Source organism: Coregonus lavaretus (genome assembly GCF_964263955.1).
Source record: "Coregonus lavaretus genome assembly, chromosome: 18".
NCBI classification, from domain to species: domain Eukaryota; kingdom Metazoa; phylum Chordata; class Actinopteri; order Salmoniformes; family Salmonidae; genus Coregonus; species Coregonus lavaretus.
The window spans coordinates 28,842,077-28,860,037 of NC_140005.1; the positions used below are offsets into that span (position 1 = coordinate 28,842,077).

A 17,961-nucleotide genomic window follows, 5' to 3' on the forward strand; every position below is an offset into this window, starting at 1 on the left:
TCAATAATCCAACAAAGTTCAGGTTTCGTCTCCTTCAAGTTGGTGGCAGCTCAGTTGCCACAAGTTTTGGTTTTACAAAGCACTTCATTTTAACAGTGTAGGTGGGATAATGACCAGGCAGACAATTACCACAACTTGCTGATGTTATCTAAACTCAGGAGATCAGTTGAAATGTGTGTAATTGCGCTGTCAAGCTGCTAAAAAGAAGAACTCCCCTCTGCCTTCAGCCACTTCAAAGGGAAATTATTTTATTTTCAGCCTCTCTCTTTTTGAAGAGGCTATGCCTGATATGCTGGCATCAAAGGCAAGCCCAACAGCCGTCCAAGAGCCCGAGGTTGACTGTGGTAAACTTCTCTGAGGTGAGCAGAAATCATGGAATGACTAAATAACACCAGCAAAACCATGCCATACACATTCCATTGCAATATAGACAAGTCGACCATATAATTCCACCAGCCAACCTATGATTTTAAATGATAATTGAGTAAACCAAAAATATTGGCACATTAATTTACGTTACTTTAGCAATTGGGAGGTTCATTGAAAATCATCATATTTTTTTTTAGGTCAAACCCTTCAGAAACAACCGGCTGACCTCAACCATGGCAAAAAGGCTAGTTTGGGTTTGAGTGACACCCGTGGTGATGCATTTTGTCTCGAATTGGAGGCATTGCTTTTTCTGAGTCTGTTGGGCATTGGGGAAAAAATGTATGCCTTCTACTCTTTCCAAGCATGCAGGCATTAAACATTTCCAAGCTAAGTTGGCAAAATATTATTTTTCAAATAATGCCAAATGTATTTATCTTACGACATGTCCCCTAGCCTATACTAAGCTCATGCAGGGACATGGGGTGAATGCTACATACAGTGTAACGTCCTGAAAAGTTCAAAAGACTCCCCTCTCCTAACGTTATCACATAATTTGGCGCAGTCGTCCGATTGTAAATAAGTGATGTAGAAGTGCATTGTCTAATGGGGCACAAGTTGGAGACAGGCGTCTTTATTCTGTCGGCATGAGCCGTCGAAGACAAAGGCAGGAGACAGATGGTCTAACCTTTGATTCTTCAGAGAACGGGTATCGCCATGTGTCAGTGTATGACGCATCGGCCACAGTCGTGCCCCCAACGCTAAACCGTCGGAAACAATTGGATCACTTCTCAACTGTCTCCAACAATCAATTTCAACTATCCGCCCAGACGGCAATTGGATTAGCGAGTGTCTAACCACCGCACATGTTAAACTAATTGACATAAAAGTGAAATTTGAGCATATTGTAGCCTATCCCCAAGTATCCCATGCCTAGGCCTATGTGGTCTCCAACTGTTGCATTATTCTTTATGCTTATAAATGGCTAAAAGTGATCTTCATCTCACAGCTATGTAGAGAAATTACTAAAATCAAGTGTGAATCACTCCAAGTTGGATAATGCCAGATATGAAACCGAACATTATTTTATTTGGGAGAGACAGAGCATCAGAAAGATTCCTCTGTTATAATGAATTGCAACAATTACTTGAGTACATTTTCAAAAGTATCAGACCCAAACATGTTAAATACAAACTCATATAAAACAGTCATGGACCTTTGCTGTCAACTTTTCATTTTTCCCAACCCATATTATCTGATAGATTTGTACAATTCTATAAAATAATCTAATTCTTACTCAAGGGATTTATCTAATAAAATAATTGGTTTAAAGATCAATGTAAAGAGGTGAATTAAAATCAATGCACATTTCTGATTACTTCAACTGATTCATAACAAATCAGTGTTGTGATAATTTCACACAGTGCTCTAATTTAAGTACACAATTGGTGCTTCTTATGATCTGCTCAAATGTAATATTGGAAGGCAATTTATCTTTTAATTTTTAAATGTATATAATATAAAAGCAATAAATATTACCAGTAAATAAACTTTGTTATTTTTTATTTTTTTTATACTATTTTCTCATTTTAAAAACCTTATACAATCTAATATACATTATGAAAAGTTGTACAGCTTTTTATTTATGTTTAAAATAAGGACTCACTTTTATTTTTTTATATGTAGATATAAATATATATATATATATTGTCAAAATATATGATCATATTGTCAAGGAAACCAAAATATTTGACAAACATACATTGCAACATAAAAGTTATAAATAAAGGTCCAAGTGAAGATTTTTGGGAGTAAAGTGGGGTCTTTTCTTAGCGTCTGTGCTGCCTGCCTTAAGTTGCCCATAGTCAGTGTTAGCGGCAGCCGCACCCTTCCACTACCATTTCCTGGTAGTTTTTTAGGACTACCTTGTCGTGTTCGTCCAGGTAGAGCATGGAGATGGCACTGAGCTCCGTGGGCACGCAGCAGGCCTTGGGAATGTTGGTGTTCACCGAGTTCACCAACGTCTGCACGATGGCGTGGTTGGTAGAGTTCAGGTGGTCTGCCAGGGGGAAGGGGCACTCCCCATGGCAGTAGTATGCCTGGTACCCTGGGGGCGCCACTATCCAGTCATTCCAGCCTACATCACTGAAGTCCACGTAGAGCGCGTGACGGCGGCAGTTGCGGTTGCGCTTACGCCCCCGCTGCTTTGGGCTGCGCTTGGCCCGGCGCGTCAACGGGTGGCCCTTGCCGTCGTGGCCGAAGGTGACCAACAGGGGGCGTAGCTGCTCCCAGTCCTCTCCGGGCTCCTGGTGCAGTGAGCGGCTGATGCGCACGTGGCGGCCCTGGTGGCGCGGTGTCTGGTTGAGGTGCTGGACCTCCACAGCCAGCCCGTGGTTGGGTAGGCGCTCCCGTGTCCAACGCAGCAAGGCGGGGCTCACGTCGAAGCTCTCCCAGCGCGAGGCGTTATGGCGAACCAGCCGCGTGTCCAAGAGCCGCGTGATTAGCTGCCCGGCCCGCGGGGGCTTCAGCACCTCGTACACGTTTATCCGGTGGAGCCCCTCCTTGTCCCCCCCGCTTCCCGAAATGGCCTCGTCGATCTGCTGCCGGAACAGACGCAGCTCGGCCGACGAGAGCAGCTCGTCCTCTGGTATGCTGCTGAGGTTGAAGAGGAAGCGCAGCGGGACGGCCTCGCCGTTCTTCGTCTGAAGCTCGCCCGGATGAACCCGCTCCATGTGTTCTGAGAAAGAAAACCGGACAGAGTCAATGTCAGCACTTTTACCAAGGGAGTCTGTACAGGCTGCCATCTTGACTCTAATGAAAGCCTGTATAGGTTTGATTTAAGAGTTCATCCTTGAACTTCAGATTCCAGTTCAATGGGAACAAACTGTTGACCTCTGTGAGCTCTCAAATGAAGGACCTTGCATGAAAAATTTGGTAAGATATTCCCTTCCCTTCCCTCTTGTTACTATTCACTTGTTCCCTCCAAAACAATTACACCGTCGGTTGTTTAAATCAGTTCCCTTTCTGTCAATCTTCAGTGTAACATGCTTTAATTGACACAAAATAATGTCCAAGTTCGCTTGAGATAGCCTCCGGGGACTGAGCGTACAAATATACATTGTCTATACTTCCTTACCTATCCATAAGGATCTTCCAGGACTTCCCACAATGCCTTTCTCTGAGCACTTTGCTGAAACATGCATTACTTAGAGGGTGGTGATTAACGTACCGCAGCTACAGTATAAACATAGTAGAGGGTAGCTATTCCTTGCACAGTCTGCAGATTTCTGGCAAGATCACCATTGTTGGGAAAGGAATGTTGTGTCTACTATTTTTCTGCTCAATCTGGCCCTGTTATTTCACACCCAGGCCTTAATCTTACCCAGGTGGTTCTCATTATTAAAACCTGCTGTGTTTTTTGATTGGCTCTGCAGTTTGTTAACTGGGGACATTTATCATTTTCATCATGAATAATCATTACGGATTCCCACAGACAATCCTTTGGTGGTGGAGCAGCTAGGCAGCTAAGACTAAGTGGAGGCCTGAAAAACACTGGGTTTTTTTTTTACAATTGTTTGAATTCCTGGAGTATTCAGTGGGTAATTGCATCTTTAACCTCATTTGTCCCTGTACAGTTTTTCCCAACGTGACACTAACATGTTTCTCTTTTCACATAGTTTTCCTTCCATAGCTCTGTCATTGTAAACTTGAACTTGGTGTCTTGACTAAGAATCTTATTACCTTGTAGTGATCCTAAAAAATGGACTAAATTGAAGCGTTATATAATGGAATTTAAAACAAACAACTTAGTTTGATCTTATTTATCCCGCTCAAAAAAAGGCTCCAAGCATGTTATTAGCATAGCTTGACAGTGGGAAACAAAACACCCAAAGAGAGCAGTAGAAACAGATCTTCAAGACAGCACACACACACACACACACACACACATTGCATCATAGACAGGCAGCTGAGCCTCCTTGTTCCTGAATGGCCTTGGTTCTGTGCTGTGCGGTGTTAGACAGTGTGTTAGACAGGCCCCATTAAGGCTGACTAATCCCTACTCCCCCGAGGGAAGACATGTTCTTCTTCAGCCCTTCAGCTCTGCCTGTTCGTCCAGCCCTCCATCCACTATAATACACTACTGTCACACTGTGTATGATCTCTGGATTACACAAGACAAATATCTGATTTAGAGCACATACTTTAGCCACATATGTTATGGGAAGGTTCTTACTGCACATAAATAGCCTACATGTTTACCTCTCTGTTATAAAACGGTTATTTCTGACTGGGCTATCCATATTACACTTACATCTTGTATAGTTCTCAGTATACATTTAGCATCCATGCTAACGTATCTCTCTTACACAAACTATGGATAACCAAGGACTACCATGTAGGGGTGTGAACATTTAAACGTTAAAATGAAACTGGGATCTTTAACTTAAAAAAAATAAATAAGAAAAATCCTCAACAAAATTTTAATCACAGTGCAGGTGGCTCACCTGCTCTTTCTCTTCGCTAATGATGCAAGAGTGTGTTCAGTCTTCGGTCTGTTGTGTGTAGAATATCCTAGCCTATTCATTGATGATAGGCCCTGCTTTACTGAAGTTGCGAGACATCGCAAGCCAAGAAATGTCCAAATATAGCATTTCATTTGCGAGATACAGCTTTGGATTGCCGATAGATAGGGCTAGTGCACGGTTCTGACTCCATCTGCCTGGTGGCCGACCTGCCTATATTGTGCCCCTCCCCTCTCTCTCTGTCCTTTGCTAGCTCTCTATGAAAAATGTGAGTGTTTGTGTTCCCGGAAGTACGGCAACTAATCAGTCTCCCCCGTTCCAAAAATACTGAAGCTTAGGAGTCGATTACTAGCAGAAGATGTGTTTTATTTCTACTAAATGTCTTGGTAAGTCACGGTATTTAACAAACTTTAAAGTACTTTTTTAAGAGAGAGTGGTCTGCGAGCAGGCAGCGCGAGATTATTTGATTGACAGTTCTGGTCGCATAGTGATGGACGTTAGTCCCACTTCAGAGAGGATTTCGTGTCTGCATTTAAAAAGCAGTAGTGTACCCTTACAGAGAAACAAACATGCTGTAGCCGAGGCGCTTTCACGGGCATATAATTGTGGTAGATATAACTTAATTGCCTGGGCCTAGCAGTCATACATACAGTACGTAATAGGACCATTATTCTGCATTGTGAATTGACGTGGAATTGTATGATATTTTCTTATCGTTAAAAGTTAAGTTAGAGAGTCTGCACTCCAGCTCTGCAGAGTTCTACAGTCTGTCTGCTCTGCTCCCAGTGCCCACATTGTTGGCAGGAGGGACTTTATTTAGAAGGCTGCAGAGTAGCGTTAAAGATAATTGCTTGTTGAGGAAGGTCCCTCTTAAAGGGCCCTAGCTCCATCTTAACTGGAGACATGAGAGAGAGAGGCACACTACTGCTGGCCAAAGGCTTTTTTAAGCCCTTGTGCTGGGTGGGGTGAGAAGTGTAACTCAATAATATTAAGGTATGCTTTTCCTTGAGCTGCTAACCAAACACGCAGCTGGCTTTGTCGGACCGCAGATTCTCTCAGGAGGAGGGGAAATTGTCTGACTGAATTCTTGCCCCCTCTTTGGCCACCATTTTGTGACCACATCCTTAGATTTCATAGTTTATGTTGAAGGTGGGAGGGGATGTCTTATATTTATGTTTAAGTGGTGTAGGAAATGTAGCATTTTCCCATTATTGTTTTTGATGAGAGATGGGGATTCTTTGCTTACGGGTCCACACCCAGGCTAATAAAATACGTGGTGGGAGATATGTGTTGCTGCCATCACTATTGGAATGTTATTAAATGGGGATGGACTGTTGATGTCCAGAAAATAAAAATGGTTCAATATTTTTTTTAGGGAAGGCAGTGCTTCATTCCAAACCATTTGCTGTTTCAGGTGCTGGTTGGCCAATTACCTTGACTTACTGTATATTTTCTATATAGAGCTCTGTACATGGATTCTATAATGGGGCATATGTTATAGACATGCACTGTAACTGTACGCTCCATGAAATATGCACTTTTCCCATACTTACCAGAGAGAAGGTTATATCACCTCTGGATATCCACATGTACTCATAATCCATGCATATCTCTCTTTCTGATCAATATATTGATTAGATTTGGGGCATAGCCCTGGGTCTGAGGATAAGGCATTAAGGTATTGCACAACAGTTATTACCAATGTGGTCCTCTGTACAGACAGACAGACATTTACCCACTCACTCGCTCTCTCTTTACCTTCGTGGTGGAAGCCCCTCACGGTGTTGGCGCGGCTAGCCGACCTCTCGGGGTACTCGAAGGCGGCGTCATGAGCACCGGCCTCCTCGGCCTCACCCGACTGCAGTCGGTAGAGGTCCAGCATGTAGCGTGGCACGGTGGCCGAGCGGCTGGGCCGCGGTCGCCTCTGCAGCCCAAACATGTGCAGCAGCGTGGCCTCAAAGTCCCGCAGCAGTTCATGGCTCTGACCAGCCGTCCGACTCTGCAGGCCCGGGGCTTTCTTCTTCCCTTCCTCAGGTATCAGACTAGCATGGATGCTCTCTCCCAGCAGGACTTGGCATAATAAAATGACCATCAGCATTCGATTACCAGGAATCATGATGTCTCTGGGAAGGCAAAGACAGAGCTAAAATAAATACAGTGCCTTGCAAAAGTATTCATCCCCCTTGGTGTTTTTCCTATTTTGTTGCATTACAACCTGTAATTTAAATGGATTTTTATTTGGATTTCATGTAATGGACATACACAAAATAGTCCAAATTGGTGAAGTGAAATGAAAAAAATAACTTATTATTTAACTTATTAAAATATTATAAAAAATAAATAACGAAAAAGTGGTGCGTGCATATGTATTCACGCCCTTTGCCTTGGAGCCCCTAAATAAGATCTGGTGCAACCAATTACCTTCAGAAGTCACATAATTAGTTAAATAAAGTCCACCTGTGTGCAATCTAAGTGTCACATGATCTGTCACATGATCTCAGTATATATACACCTGTTCTGAAAGGCCCCAGAGTCTGCAACACCACTAAGCAAGGGACACCACCAAGCAAGCGGCACCATGAAGACCAAGGAGCTCTCCAAACAGGTCAGGGACAAAGTTGTGGAGAAGTACAGATCAGGGTTGGGTTATAAAAAAATATCTGAAACTTTGAACATCCCACGGAGCACCATTAAATCCATTATTACAAAATGGAAAGAATATGGCACCACAACAAACCTGCCAAGAGAGGGCCGCCCACCAAAACTCACGGACCAGGCAAGGAGGGCATTAATCAGAGAGGCAACAAAGACACCAAAGATAACCCTGAAGGAGCTGCAAAGATTGGAGTATCTGTCCATAGGACCTCTTTAAGCGGTACACTCCACAGAGCTGGGCTTTACAGAAGAGTGGCCAGAAAAAAGCCATTGCTTAAAGAAGAAAATAAGCAAACATGTTTGGTGTTTGCCAACAGGCATGTGGGAGACTCCCCAAACATATGGAAGAAGGTACTCTGTTCAGATGAGACTAAAATTGAGCTTTTTGGCCATCAAGGAAAATGCTATGTCTGGCGCAAACCCAACACCTCTTATCACCCCGAGAACACCAACCCCACAGTGAAGCATGGTGGTAGCAGCATCATGCTGTGGGGATGTTTTTCATCGGCAGGGACTGAGAAACTGGTCAGAATTGAAGGAATGATGGATAGCGCTAAATACATGGAAATTCTTGAGGGAAACCTGTTTCAGTCTTCCAGATATTTGAGACTGGGATGGAGGTTCACCTTCCAGCAGGACAATGACCCTAAGCATACTGCTAAAGCAACACTTGAGTGGTTTAAGGGGAAACATTTAAATGTCTTGGAATGGCCTAGTCAAAGCCCAGACATCAATCCAATTGAGAATCAGTGGTATGACTTAAAGATTGCTGTACACCAGTGGAACCCATTCAACTTGAAGGAGCTGGAGCAGTTTTGCCTTGAAGAATGGGCAAAAATCCCAGTGGCTAGATGTTCCAAGCTCATAGAGACATACCCCAAGAGACTTGCAGCTGTAATTGCTGCAAAAGGTGGCTCTACAAAGTATTGACTTTGGGGGGGGTAGGCATGTTGTGTAAATCAAATGATACAAACCCCCCAAAAATCCATTTTAATTCCAGGTTGTAAGGCAACAAAATAGGAAAAATGCCAAGGGGGGTGAATAATTTCGCAAGCCACAGTACGTGGTTGGTAGAGGTAGGGTGTTTAAAAGAAGACAGGAAGTGTGTGAGAGAGAGTGAATAGAAAGAAAGAGAGAGACCTCTGTTATGTGACATTCAACATTTGTCTACCCTTCCTATATCTCCTTATTTTTCTAACATAACCTCCACCCTGTAGGACCCTTCACTAATGTTCTCACTGTAAATGTCCTCTAATTGGTTATAATTGACCTGTCTGGCTTGTTTACAGTGAAATGGCCTCCGATCAGATATCCTCCCTATGCAGTTTATCTCTGGCGACATCCTCCAAGAGTAAACAGCTGGTTTAAAAACACAGATTTTTGAATGGAATCTTGGGGCCATTCTTTTTACCCTCTCTCTCTCTCTCTCTCCTCCACTATGATTAGACACATAGGAGAAACAGCCCTGGGGTCAAAGCAAATTCTTAACTCGTTAAGTAGCCGAGTCCCTCATAAGTCTGACCCGACCAAGGAGTCAATGAAAGGACCATGTGCCGCACATTCCACCAACATTTTCTCTGTAAAAGTCAGACTAGACGCTTTCCCTTTTCAGTAGTGCCATCGAGTTATTTAACATTAAAATATGACCAACCTCAAATCAATGTTCTGAGAAAAGTTAAGGGAGAAATGCAGAAAGCTGTGGCAATGGTGTCACATGGCATAAATTGAATTAGCGTGGTCCACTTACCGACAGAAAATAAAGCATGGGAAAACAGTCCATGTTTGTTGGGAGCCAGCAATGGACGCGTTCCTCAAGGAAATGTTATGTGGTGCTGGGGGGCTGCTTGAGAGCGTTGGAGTGACCCTGTTCCTGAAATTCACAGAAGAGAAAAAGGACATTGTAGTCATTGTAGTCTAGCCAGCGTAGAGGAAAATACTTCTGGCTTTGACTTAACATGTTTGTATGTGTGAGTGTGTGTGTAACCCAGTCTCTCTTTAAGGATTTTCACATAGACAAGTGGGGTAAAAGGTTACGCTAATGTTCTCTTTTCTGTAACTGGCAAGTCAGAGCAGGGAAACCGACTAAGAGCAGTTCACAGAAGTTTGATGCCTTTTCAGACACCACACATTAAATAGGACAGAAAATTAAACAGCAAAAACATTTAATGTAACAATATTATTTTCAAATGTTTTACTCCAAAATCTTCAGACTTTAGCAGACATATTTTTCAAGAGATCAAGCCACAACATCCATCTACACTTCATAAGCAATTCGTCTGTCAATTGAAAAACAAAATTGTCTTGCTTTTTCGTTGAGGTAGTAGGACCAAGTCATTGTAGAGAGCATACATTTACATAAACACTGCCGTGTCTATGCAAAACAGACAGGCAGAGTAGATGGACCCTCTCTTGTCCTCCCTCCTCATTAAGGCCAGCTATCAGATGGTTCATGATTGCTCTGTATTGATTAGTAGTGGATTAATCTGCATCCCAATGGCCTCAACAAAGGAGGCCAAAACCGCTTGATCTAGAAACTTAAAGAGCAACCCCCCGACCTGTGTGAACACCCATCTAAGTGCACCCATCAAGAAGAGACCCTCTTCTCCCCCCCACCCCACCCCACGTCCTCCCACCCTCCTTCCTTCAGTTGCACTGAGATCTGTGGAGCCGCTGATGACAGGCCTACTGCTCTGCTATTTGACCACATTGGCATCAATAGGCCCAAGGCCAACCACCATGGACTCAGACAAGTACTAATGCTTTTCTATATGCTGTCCTCCTGTCCTGCCTACTATAGTGTAAGTTAGACATACTGTATGTACTTACACACTATCTTTATAATAATATAATATGGCATTTAGCAGACGCTTTTATCCAAAGCGACTTACAGTCATGCGTGCATAATTTTTTTTGTGTACGTGTGGTCCCAGGGATCGAACCCACTACCTTGGCGTTACAAGCGCCGTGCTCTACCAGCTGAGCTACAGAGGACCTGTCTCAAAGAAGATCACTGCATTTCTATACTGTAGTCTCAAACCTGTGTGATATGAGTCTGTTGCACCTGGAGGTTTGTTTTCAAACCTGATCAAAAGCATAATTGGCTGTGTGAATGTTTTTATGTACATGTATTTTTACGCTGCACACAAGTAGCCCTTCGGGGACGATAAAGATCTATTGAATTGAATAGAACCTTGTTTTTCCAGACCAGCCAGACTTCACAAGAATTCACCACTGCAGTATATTAACAACAAGAATCTTGTTATCCAATACAATTCACACCAGACTGTCACAGCAAAGCAGTTCTAGAACTGAGACAATTCTCTCCAATCCCTCTATACACAGTGTTCTGTCCTGTAGATGGTTTACGCCCATTCTGTGGATCTATGACATCACAACAAGAGGGACTTGGCCTTAATGAATCTCTTGCTTAAACACACATTACTGAATCACACTAATAAAATTAACGAGTGTTTGTAAAATAGGGCCTGGGAAAACAACAGTGCCACAGAGCAGACGCTTCAACTCAATGGGTGAGAGCAACTCCGTGAGCATTTCGTCATCGGTTTGGAGCCCATTCTACTGGAACTGGACCAAGCATTACAACAGCAAAGATGCACATTAACAAGAACATTATGTGTACACTCACTGTGTGTGTGTGTGTGTGTGTGTGTGTCTGGGTTCATATCTCAGTGTTTATCTTTTTTCCCTCCATGGCTCACTGTACATGTAATCAAGGAAATCTTTAAACTTTTTTTGTAACAAAATTAGACATTGACCTTTGTGTGACCTTGTGTTCTTGGTCGTGACACAAGGTCCTGTGTTGTGTGAGTACTGACTGGTGTGTGTGTGTGTGTCTACCAGTCCGTGAGAACCATGGCGAAGAGGCAGTAGGGTTCTGAAAATGATCAGCTCTATTACCCATGGGGTGGAGGGATAACGTGTGTGTGCATCTCTGACAACAAACGCTCATTGTGCCGAGTGGCCTCTCCCATGATTACAGCGAATCAGACCGCTAAAAACAAAACAGTGACTACAGAACTTATATTACAGAGCCACTTATTAAGTTGATGGATTCACCAAGTATGTTGATGACCTACGGCAGGTAGCCTAGCGGTTAAGGGCGTTGGGCCAGTAACTGAAAGGTTGCTGGTTCCAATCCCTGAGCCGACTAGGTGAAAAATCTGTTGATGTGCCCCTGAGCAAGACACTTAACCCCAATTGCTCATGTAAGTCACTCTGGATAAGAGTGTCTGCTAAATGAGTCAAATGTAAAATAAAATGACTGTGGTAGCTGTTCTAAAGAACATATAGGGATGTAACCAACAATGATGCTCATCACATTTCTTCCTCATTCTGCTCTTATATTGTAATAACCGCTGTATAAGAGGGTGTCTAAAAGGATAAATAACAATATGTTTGAACACTTTTATTGTTTGGGGTTATTCAGCTCACCAGCTGTGAGGCAGGCCTAAAGTAGGGGAGAGGGACAGTTAGGGAGAAAGTGTAAAATTCAAAGTCTGAGTTTTGGACTAAACGAGAGACAGCGCCACATTTTGCAATGAATGTACTGTAGCCCAGGGTGCAATTAGGCCTGGGCAGTTTGCTTCCTCTGGTTTGGGCTAGTCCTCCTCCCTAGGCCTTTATTTGACTCCTCTCCCTCATTCTCTCTGTGCCCCCCCCCCCCCCCCCCCCCAACCTCTCTCCCCTCCCTCTTTTTCTCTCCCTCCCTCTCTCTAACCAGAGATAATGTGATCAGACTATGCACATGGCCCTTTAGATGTGTTTCCTGAGGAATTTGACAGGGATGGGGGGGGGGGGGTATTAAGTTCACAGAAGCATTCATATTCCATGTTTCTTTTTCATACAGTGGACATTTTGTATTCATTTAAAAAAAGCAAGGTACACTCTATGGGTAGGCATATACTTGGTTAAAGGTAAAGCATGATAGCTCTACTTATTTCTGACAATAAGTAGTGTACAGGAACAGCAGCAACATGCTTTTGAAGACAGTTCTAAGACTACAAATGGATGTTTCCAGTTATGTCTCCAAACATAGTCAATAATTATCAGTTGATCTATTATCTGTCAAACTCGTATTTTATATTTTAACCTTCTTATCAGTTAATTATACATTATTTAGTGTTTTTCCCAATTGAAGTTATAATAAAAGTGAATGGCCATATCTTCAGGGCCAAGCAACAGTTTGATGTGAAAGCAAAGTTATTGAAGCATGCGCCAATGCAGGTTCGTAGTTATTGTTGAATGATAAAACTATAACCGCTAATGATAAAAAAATATGTTTTCATCCCTTTTTTCCCCTTTGCTGTTTCTTGTTCTTCTTTCTAAATTATAGGCCTAAGCATCGGTCTGTTTGTACTTAGCAAGCAAAATTAAGAACAGATACGTTTACTCTTACTGTCAGCTTCATGCCCAAATGCTCTCTTAGAATGAACTTGCTGTAAACTGTGGAATTCTGTTGGAGTCATTAGTCATCAATTCAAACAAATGAGTAATGTAATGATTTAACAATTTGGAATAGGCTAGTGTAAATGGCTGCAGGAGGCCAGATTGAGTCCGTAGGCCTGTAAATATTTACGGTAAACCTACTGTCCCTCATTGTATTAATGAGATTTTCTACACAAACGTCTAAATTCGATAGGCTACATGGATCTTGATTCATTTGTGTATGTAAGCCATTTGTTTGTAGTAGCGGTAGAGATAAACAATGGTCCTACATTATTTATTCTCATAACACGTTGGAGATTGTTGTTTCCATTACGTTTTTAAATCCAGGCATTTGTTCTTAAATCACAATTGGGTATCGAAATTATCATTAAAAAATTTAACAAATAGGCTTTGGCATTTGAGAAATCTAAAATAGCCTAATTGAACTGTGTAGCATAGCTAAATTTACGCATGGAAGACCAGTGTCTCTTTGTCCAGGGGTGTCTAATCAATGAAAGTAGGCTTCGACTATAGGCCTATATATGGACTAAGTCCAAAATCTGACAAATCAGTAACAACCTGGAGATAAATGTTTTGATGAAAACGTGAGTGTAGCCATTCCAAACGGTTACCAAATAGGAAATACGCGCACAATACTGTTCGTGCAGGTGTCTAACCCAGTGCCAATTTATAAAAAAAACAACAACAACATCATAATCTATTTATGCAAGTTGCAACAGTTAAAAACTCCAAAAGTAAGTCTTCGTAACATTCTTTAGCAGAAAATGACCTTATTCGTTGTTCACTGTTTAACACGTTCTGGCACCATTGTCCTAGCGTGCGTCAGGATATACGGTAATCAATGTATTTCACTTCGGGTCAAATTATTTTAATGAAGTATCTCCAGTAATCGGATTAAATGCAATGGGATACATTTAATGTTCAGTATCACGAACATGAGACTGTGTTGATAGGCTAATATTCTCAATTATGCTATTTCAATCATTTACATTTATTTATAACAAAATATAAATGTAGCCCATCTGAGCCTTCTACTGCAACTTTGTAGGCTAATCTTGTAGGCTACGTGGATAGAGTTGACCGTAATTTTATAGGCTATATTGTTATGTCAATTTAATCGCATTCGAACATGCCACAGATATGAAGTTGAGCGGGGCTTACCATCAGTAGGGGTACAGGTAGTATCCTCGAGAAAAGTAAATATGACAAAAGAAAGTGCGAGCTCTCCACACGCAATGGAAGTCCAGGTGTAAAGCATGTACTGTAAACGCCGAATTAATTGATGGAGAGGTACGGTGGTGCCTTCGGATCATTAATTCCTTAACGACCCTCTAAAAAACAAGAGGCGAGAAGATGGCCGGAGACCGAAGCGGTATGAAGCAGCCTAGGTTTGCAGCGGGGTTCCTATCTCCAGAAGTTCATGAGGGCGGAACACTGCGCGGACAGGCGTACTCTCCAACTGATCATGCATCTATTGCCCATTGCCGTTTTTATGTGTCCGCCCTATTTAGCCTTCATGCCTCCTCCTACCCCCTCCGCCCCCACCCCCATCCCGCTGTTTCAAACACCTTAGATAAACCCCCTCCCCTCTCTCGAAGAGAAACACATTGTGCGCAATTTGTTTCGGCCTATAATAATGAGTTGAAACTTTCTAATATTATTATTTAAATTGCATTTCGGACTGTAATTTGTCTGTAATATGTAATACAACATTGCTACCCTGCAACTAATTATTCAGATAAATGTTTAATGCCAAACTTGTTAGTGCGTTCTGTTTTAGAGCGTGAGCGCGTTATTGTGTTTTGACTGAGTGCATCTGGTCAACACACCACACCACATAGCCTAAATTGGACATTCAATGTGTATTTTTTGACTGATGTGCGCGGAGCTGCATGCATACGCCTCAGCCCCACATTAGACCCATCACATAGCTAATAACGACATAATTGCGTGTCCCATTACGCCTTTCTATCTCCTCCTCAATCTCAATGCCTTTCATTGCTTATGGATAAACTATCTGTTCCCTTTCTTCAGCCTATCTGTGTACTGTGTTCCTATGGAAACGATCATCTGGGGTTCAAGGAACATTTGAGCTTTCTTTTTCAGAGGTCTTCTAAAATGGGTTTGTAATAGGCTACATTATCTGACTACCATGTGGAGTGACAAATTGTGCAAGCCATGGACAGTGGAATAGGAAGTGTCTTGCTACATTTTCACCTGAATATTCACCTGAATATTCCTTTCTACTTCTTCTGAAATATTTCACATATTAAGCAACCCTCAGACTAAATTAATGAAAGCTTGTAAGATGGTGGAGTGATAACACAAAAATGATGTAGGCTACCCCACACTAAAAACTCCATGGTTGAAAAATCCTTGTTGACTGGGTAATGGTTAAACAAGGGTTGCTGCTACACCTTACCCCATGGCCCTTCAGTACCAGTTAAGTCTTTAAGACACATATTTTTAAGACTGCAGGGTAGAGAAATTGGCAACATTTAATCTTAAAGCCTTAAATCTGCTCTGGATCTCTCTGGTTCTCTGGCCGGGGTCACGTAAGCATCCTGAGAAATGTACTGCTAGTGAGGGGATTAGGTTGAGATTGAACAGTGTTCTAAACAGGAAACGTTGGCAAGGGAACCTAATGCAAATGGCCGCTGTTGTTTCTCACGCTGTATTTACTTTAGTTTCCCGTGTAGTCGCACATTAGTCCACCAAGTGGTTTCTGTTTGGTGCCGTTTACTTTTGCCTAGTTATTACATATTGCCTCGTATGCATCCAGAGTGTCTTGTGGCTTTGCATGGGAGGGGCAGTTCCCCTTGCTGCTCCGTATGCAAGCACCATGGTCTTGTATTGGATGCAAGCTTCGAATGGAAGCCAGTGTAGTGTGCAGAGGAGCGGGGTGACATGGGAGAACTTGGGAAGGTTGAACACCAGGCGGGCTGCAGCGTTCTGGATAAATTGCAGGTGTTTGATGGCACAAGCCGGGAGCCCAGTCAACAGAGAGTTGCAGTGGTCTAGACCGGAGAGGACAAGAGCCTGGATTAGGACCTGCGCCTCTTCCTGTGTGAGGAAGGGTCGTAATTTACAGATGTTATAGAGCAGTGGTCACCAACCTTTTCTGAGTCAAGTCCAAAAGCAAGCCGAGATCTACCGCTCAGATAAAAAATAAAAAAACACTTAAAAAACATAAGCCTATGCAACATTAATCTATTAAAAACAGTTCTGTAGCAATGAGGTATGTGCAGTAAGCTATATGCCCAATACATTATCACTGCATATTGGCTATGCTTGAATTGCCCTGCCAACGTTGTTCTTCTCAGACCATTTGAAAATTATGTGAGGCAATTCATGTTGAAATTATATTTCAAAATTGTAGATCTATGATCACGCTGGTAATATATAATTTGTTGTATTACTTGTGAGACACAGCTGAGCATAATAATTAGCTTTTGATTTTATTTTACTGGACTGATGGCCTGCATCTGATGGTCAGTCTGAGGGGAGGGAGGGAGGGAGGGAGAGAGCAGCGGTGAGGCTGCCTCTCACTCGACTCACCACCCTCCGCTCTCTCTCCCTCCACAGAGAAAAGGGGAGACAGTCTTCCAGCTGATAGCGAAACTCAAGTCACACTGCATTATTTCTGCCTTATGCATAAATTCATGTTGTTACTCTTATGACCAGAGAAAGTTAAATATTCCTTGCTGTTAAAAAAGACACAATATTAACAACTCAAGTTTATCGAAACACTTTGCTATACTCATTAATTGCATCTGCAGTGCTGGTTGTACCGTGAGTGGAAGTAGGGAGAACAAAGTGTTGACAGTGCTGAATAACAACTTAAACATGCAGCAGCTCTTTGCTGTATTCATTGAGTCTGTCTCTAGTCATGGTTTTAAACGTTTTGAAATCTCACAGTATCAACTTTGCTGTGCGCTCGAGGCTTCTTTTTACAGCCTATAGCTCGAGGAAACTGTGCAGACACAGTGATCTGAGCTATCTGATTGGCCAGTGGTAGGTCAATAGGTGCATTTGATTTGCTCTCTGAGCCTGCCGGGAATGCTGAAATGGTTCAAAATGGGAACATTTTGCCTTCCCGGCGCTATGGCTGCTGAATCAAGTGCATCTACGGCCAACAGCTCTAAATGAACAAAAAAAATAGGAACGCAAGGCTTTATCATTGTTGTTTTTTACAGAAATGTTTGGTGATCGACTACGAATGCCTTGGAGATCGACCAGTCGATCGCAATCGACTGTTTGGTGACCACTGTTGTAGAGCATGAACCTGCAGGAGCGAGACACTGCTTTGATGTTTGCAGAGAATGACAGGGTGTTGTATAGTTCCTTTCCTGAGGATGGCTCACCCCTCACAGTTCTGGGGGACTTCAACCTCCCTACGTCTACCTTTGACTCATTTCTCTCTGCCTCCTTCTTTCCACTCCTCTCCTCTTTTGTCCTCACCCTCTCACCGTCCCCCCCTACTCACAAGGCAGGCAATACGCTTGACCTCATCTTCACTAGATGCTGTTCTTCTACTAATCTCACTGCAACTCCCCTCCATGTCTCCGACCACTACTTTGTATCCTTTTCTCTCTCGCTCTCCTCCAACACTACTCACTCTGCCCCTACTCAGATGGTAATGCGCCGTCGCAACCTTCGCTCTCTCTCTCACGCTACTCTCTCCTCTTCCATCCTATCATCTCTTCCCTCTGCTCAATCCTTCTCCCTCCAATCTCCTGATTCTGCCTCCTCAACCCTCCTCTCCTCCCTTTCTGCATCCTTTGACTCTCTATGTCCCCTATCCTCCCGGCCGGCTCGGTCCTCCCCTCCAGCTCCGTGGCTTGATGACTCATTGCGAGCTCACAGAACAGGGCTCCGGGCAGCCAAGCGTAAATGGAGGAAAACTAGACTCCCTGCGGACCTGGCATCTTTTCACTCCCTCCTCTCTACA

The 17,961-nt window shown here is 42.9% G+C and overlaps 1 protein-coding gene across 2 annotated transcripts; it reads right to left on the reverse strand.

The window, feature by feature from the left end:
• Positions 1–2,107: 2,107 nt before the first annotated feature.
• Positions 2,108–14,436, reverse strand: LOC311145442 (bone morphogenetic protein 4-like). 2 transcript variants are annotated; one of them, XM_084181680.1, is made up of 4 exons: positions 14,172–14,436; positions 9,292–9,414; positions 6,648–7,012; positions 2,108–3,103 (listed from the first exon to the last, which is right to left on the reverse strand). In XM_084181680.1, the coding sequence occupies exons 3-4, from the start codon at positions 7,003–7,005 to the stop codon at positions 2,238–2,240; spliced, it is 1,224 nt and encodes a 407-aa protein (XP_084037806.1). In that variant the 5' UTR covers positions 7,006–7,012; positions 9,292–9,414; positions 14,172–14,436; the 3' UTR covers positions 2,108–2,237. The 2 variants fall into 2 exon arrangements, with proteins under 2 accessions (XP_084037806.1, XP_084037805.1); XM_084181679.1 differs by lacking the exon at positions 14,172–14,436 and having other exon boundaries at positions 9,292–9,424.
• Positions 14,437–17,961: the final 3,525 nt, after the last annotated feature.

Coding starts and splice junctions, on each gene's coding strand:
- LOC311145442 (XM_084181680.1), bottom strand. CDS start 7,005: ATGATTCCTGGTAATCGAATGCTGATGGTCATTTTATTATGCCAAGTC. Junction 3,104..6,647: donor GAGGGGCTTCCACCACGAAG/GTAAAGAGAGAG, acceptor TTTCTTTCTCAG/AACACATGGAGCGGGTTCAT.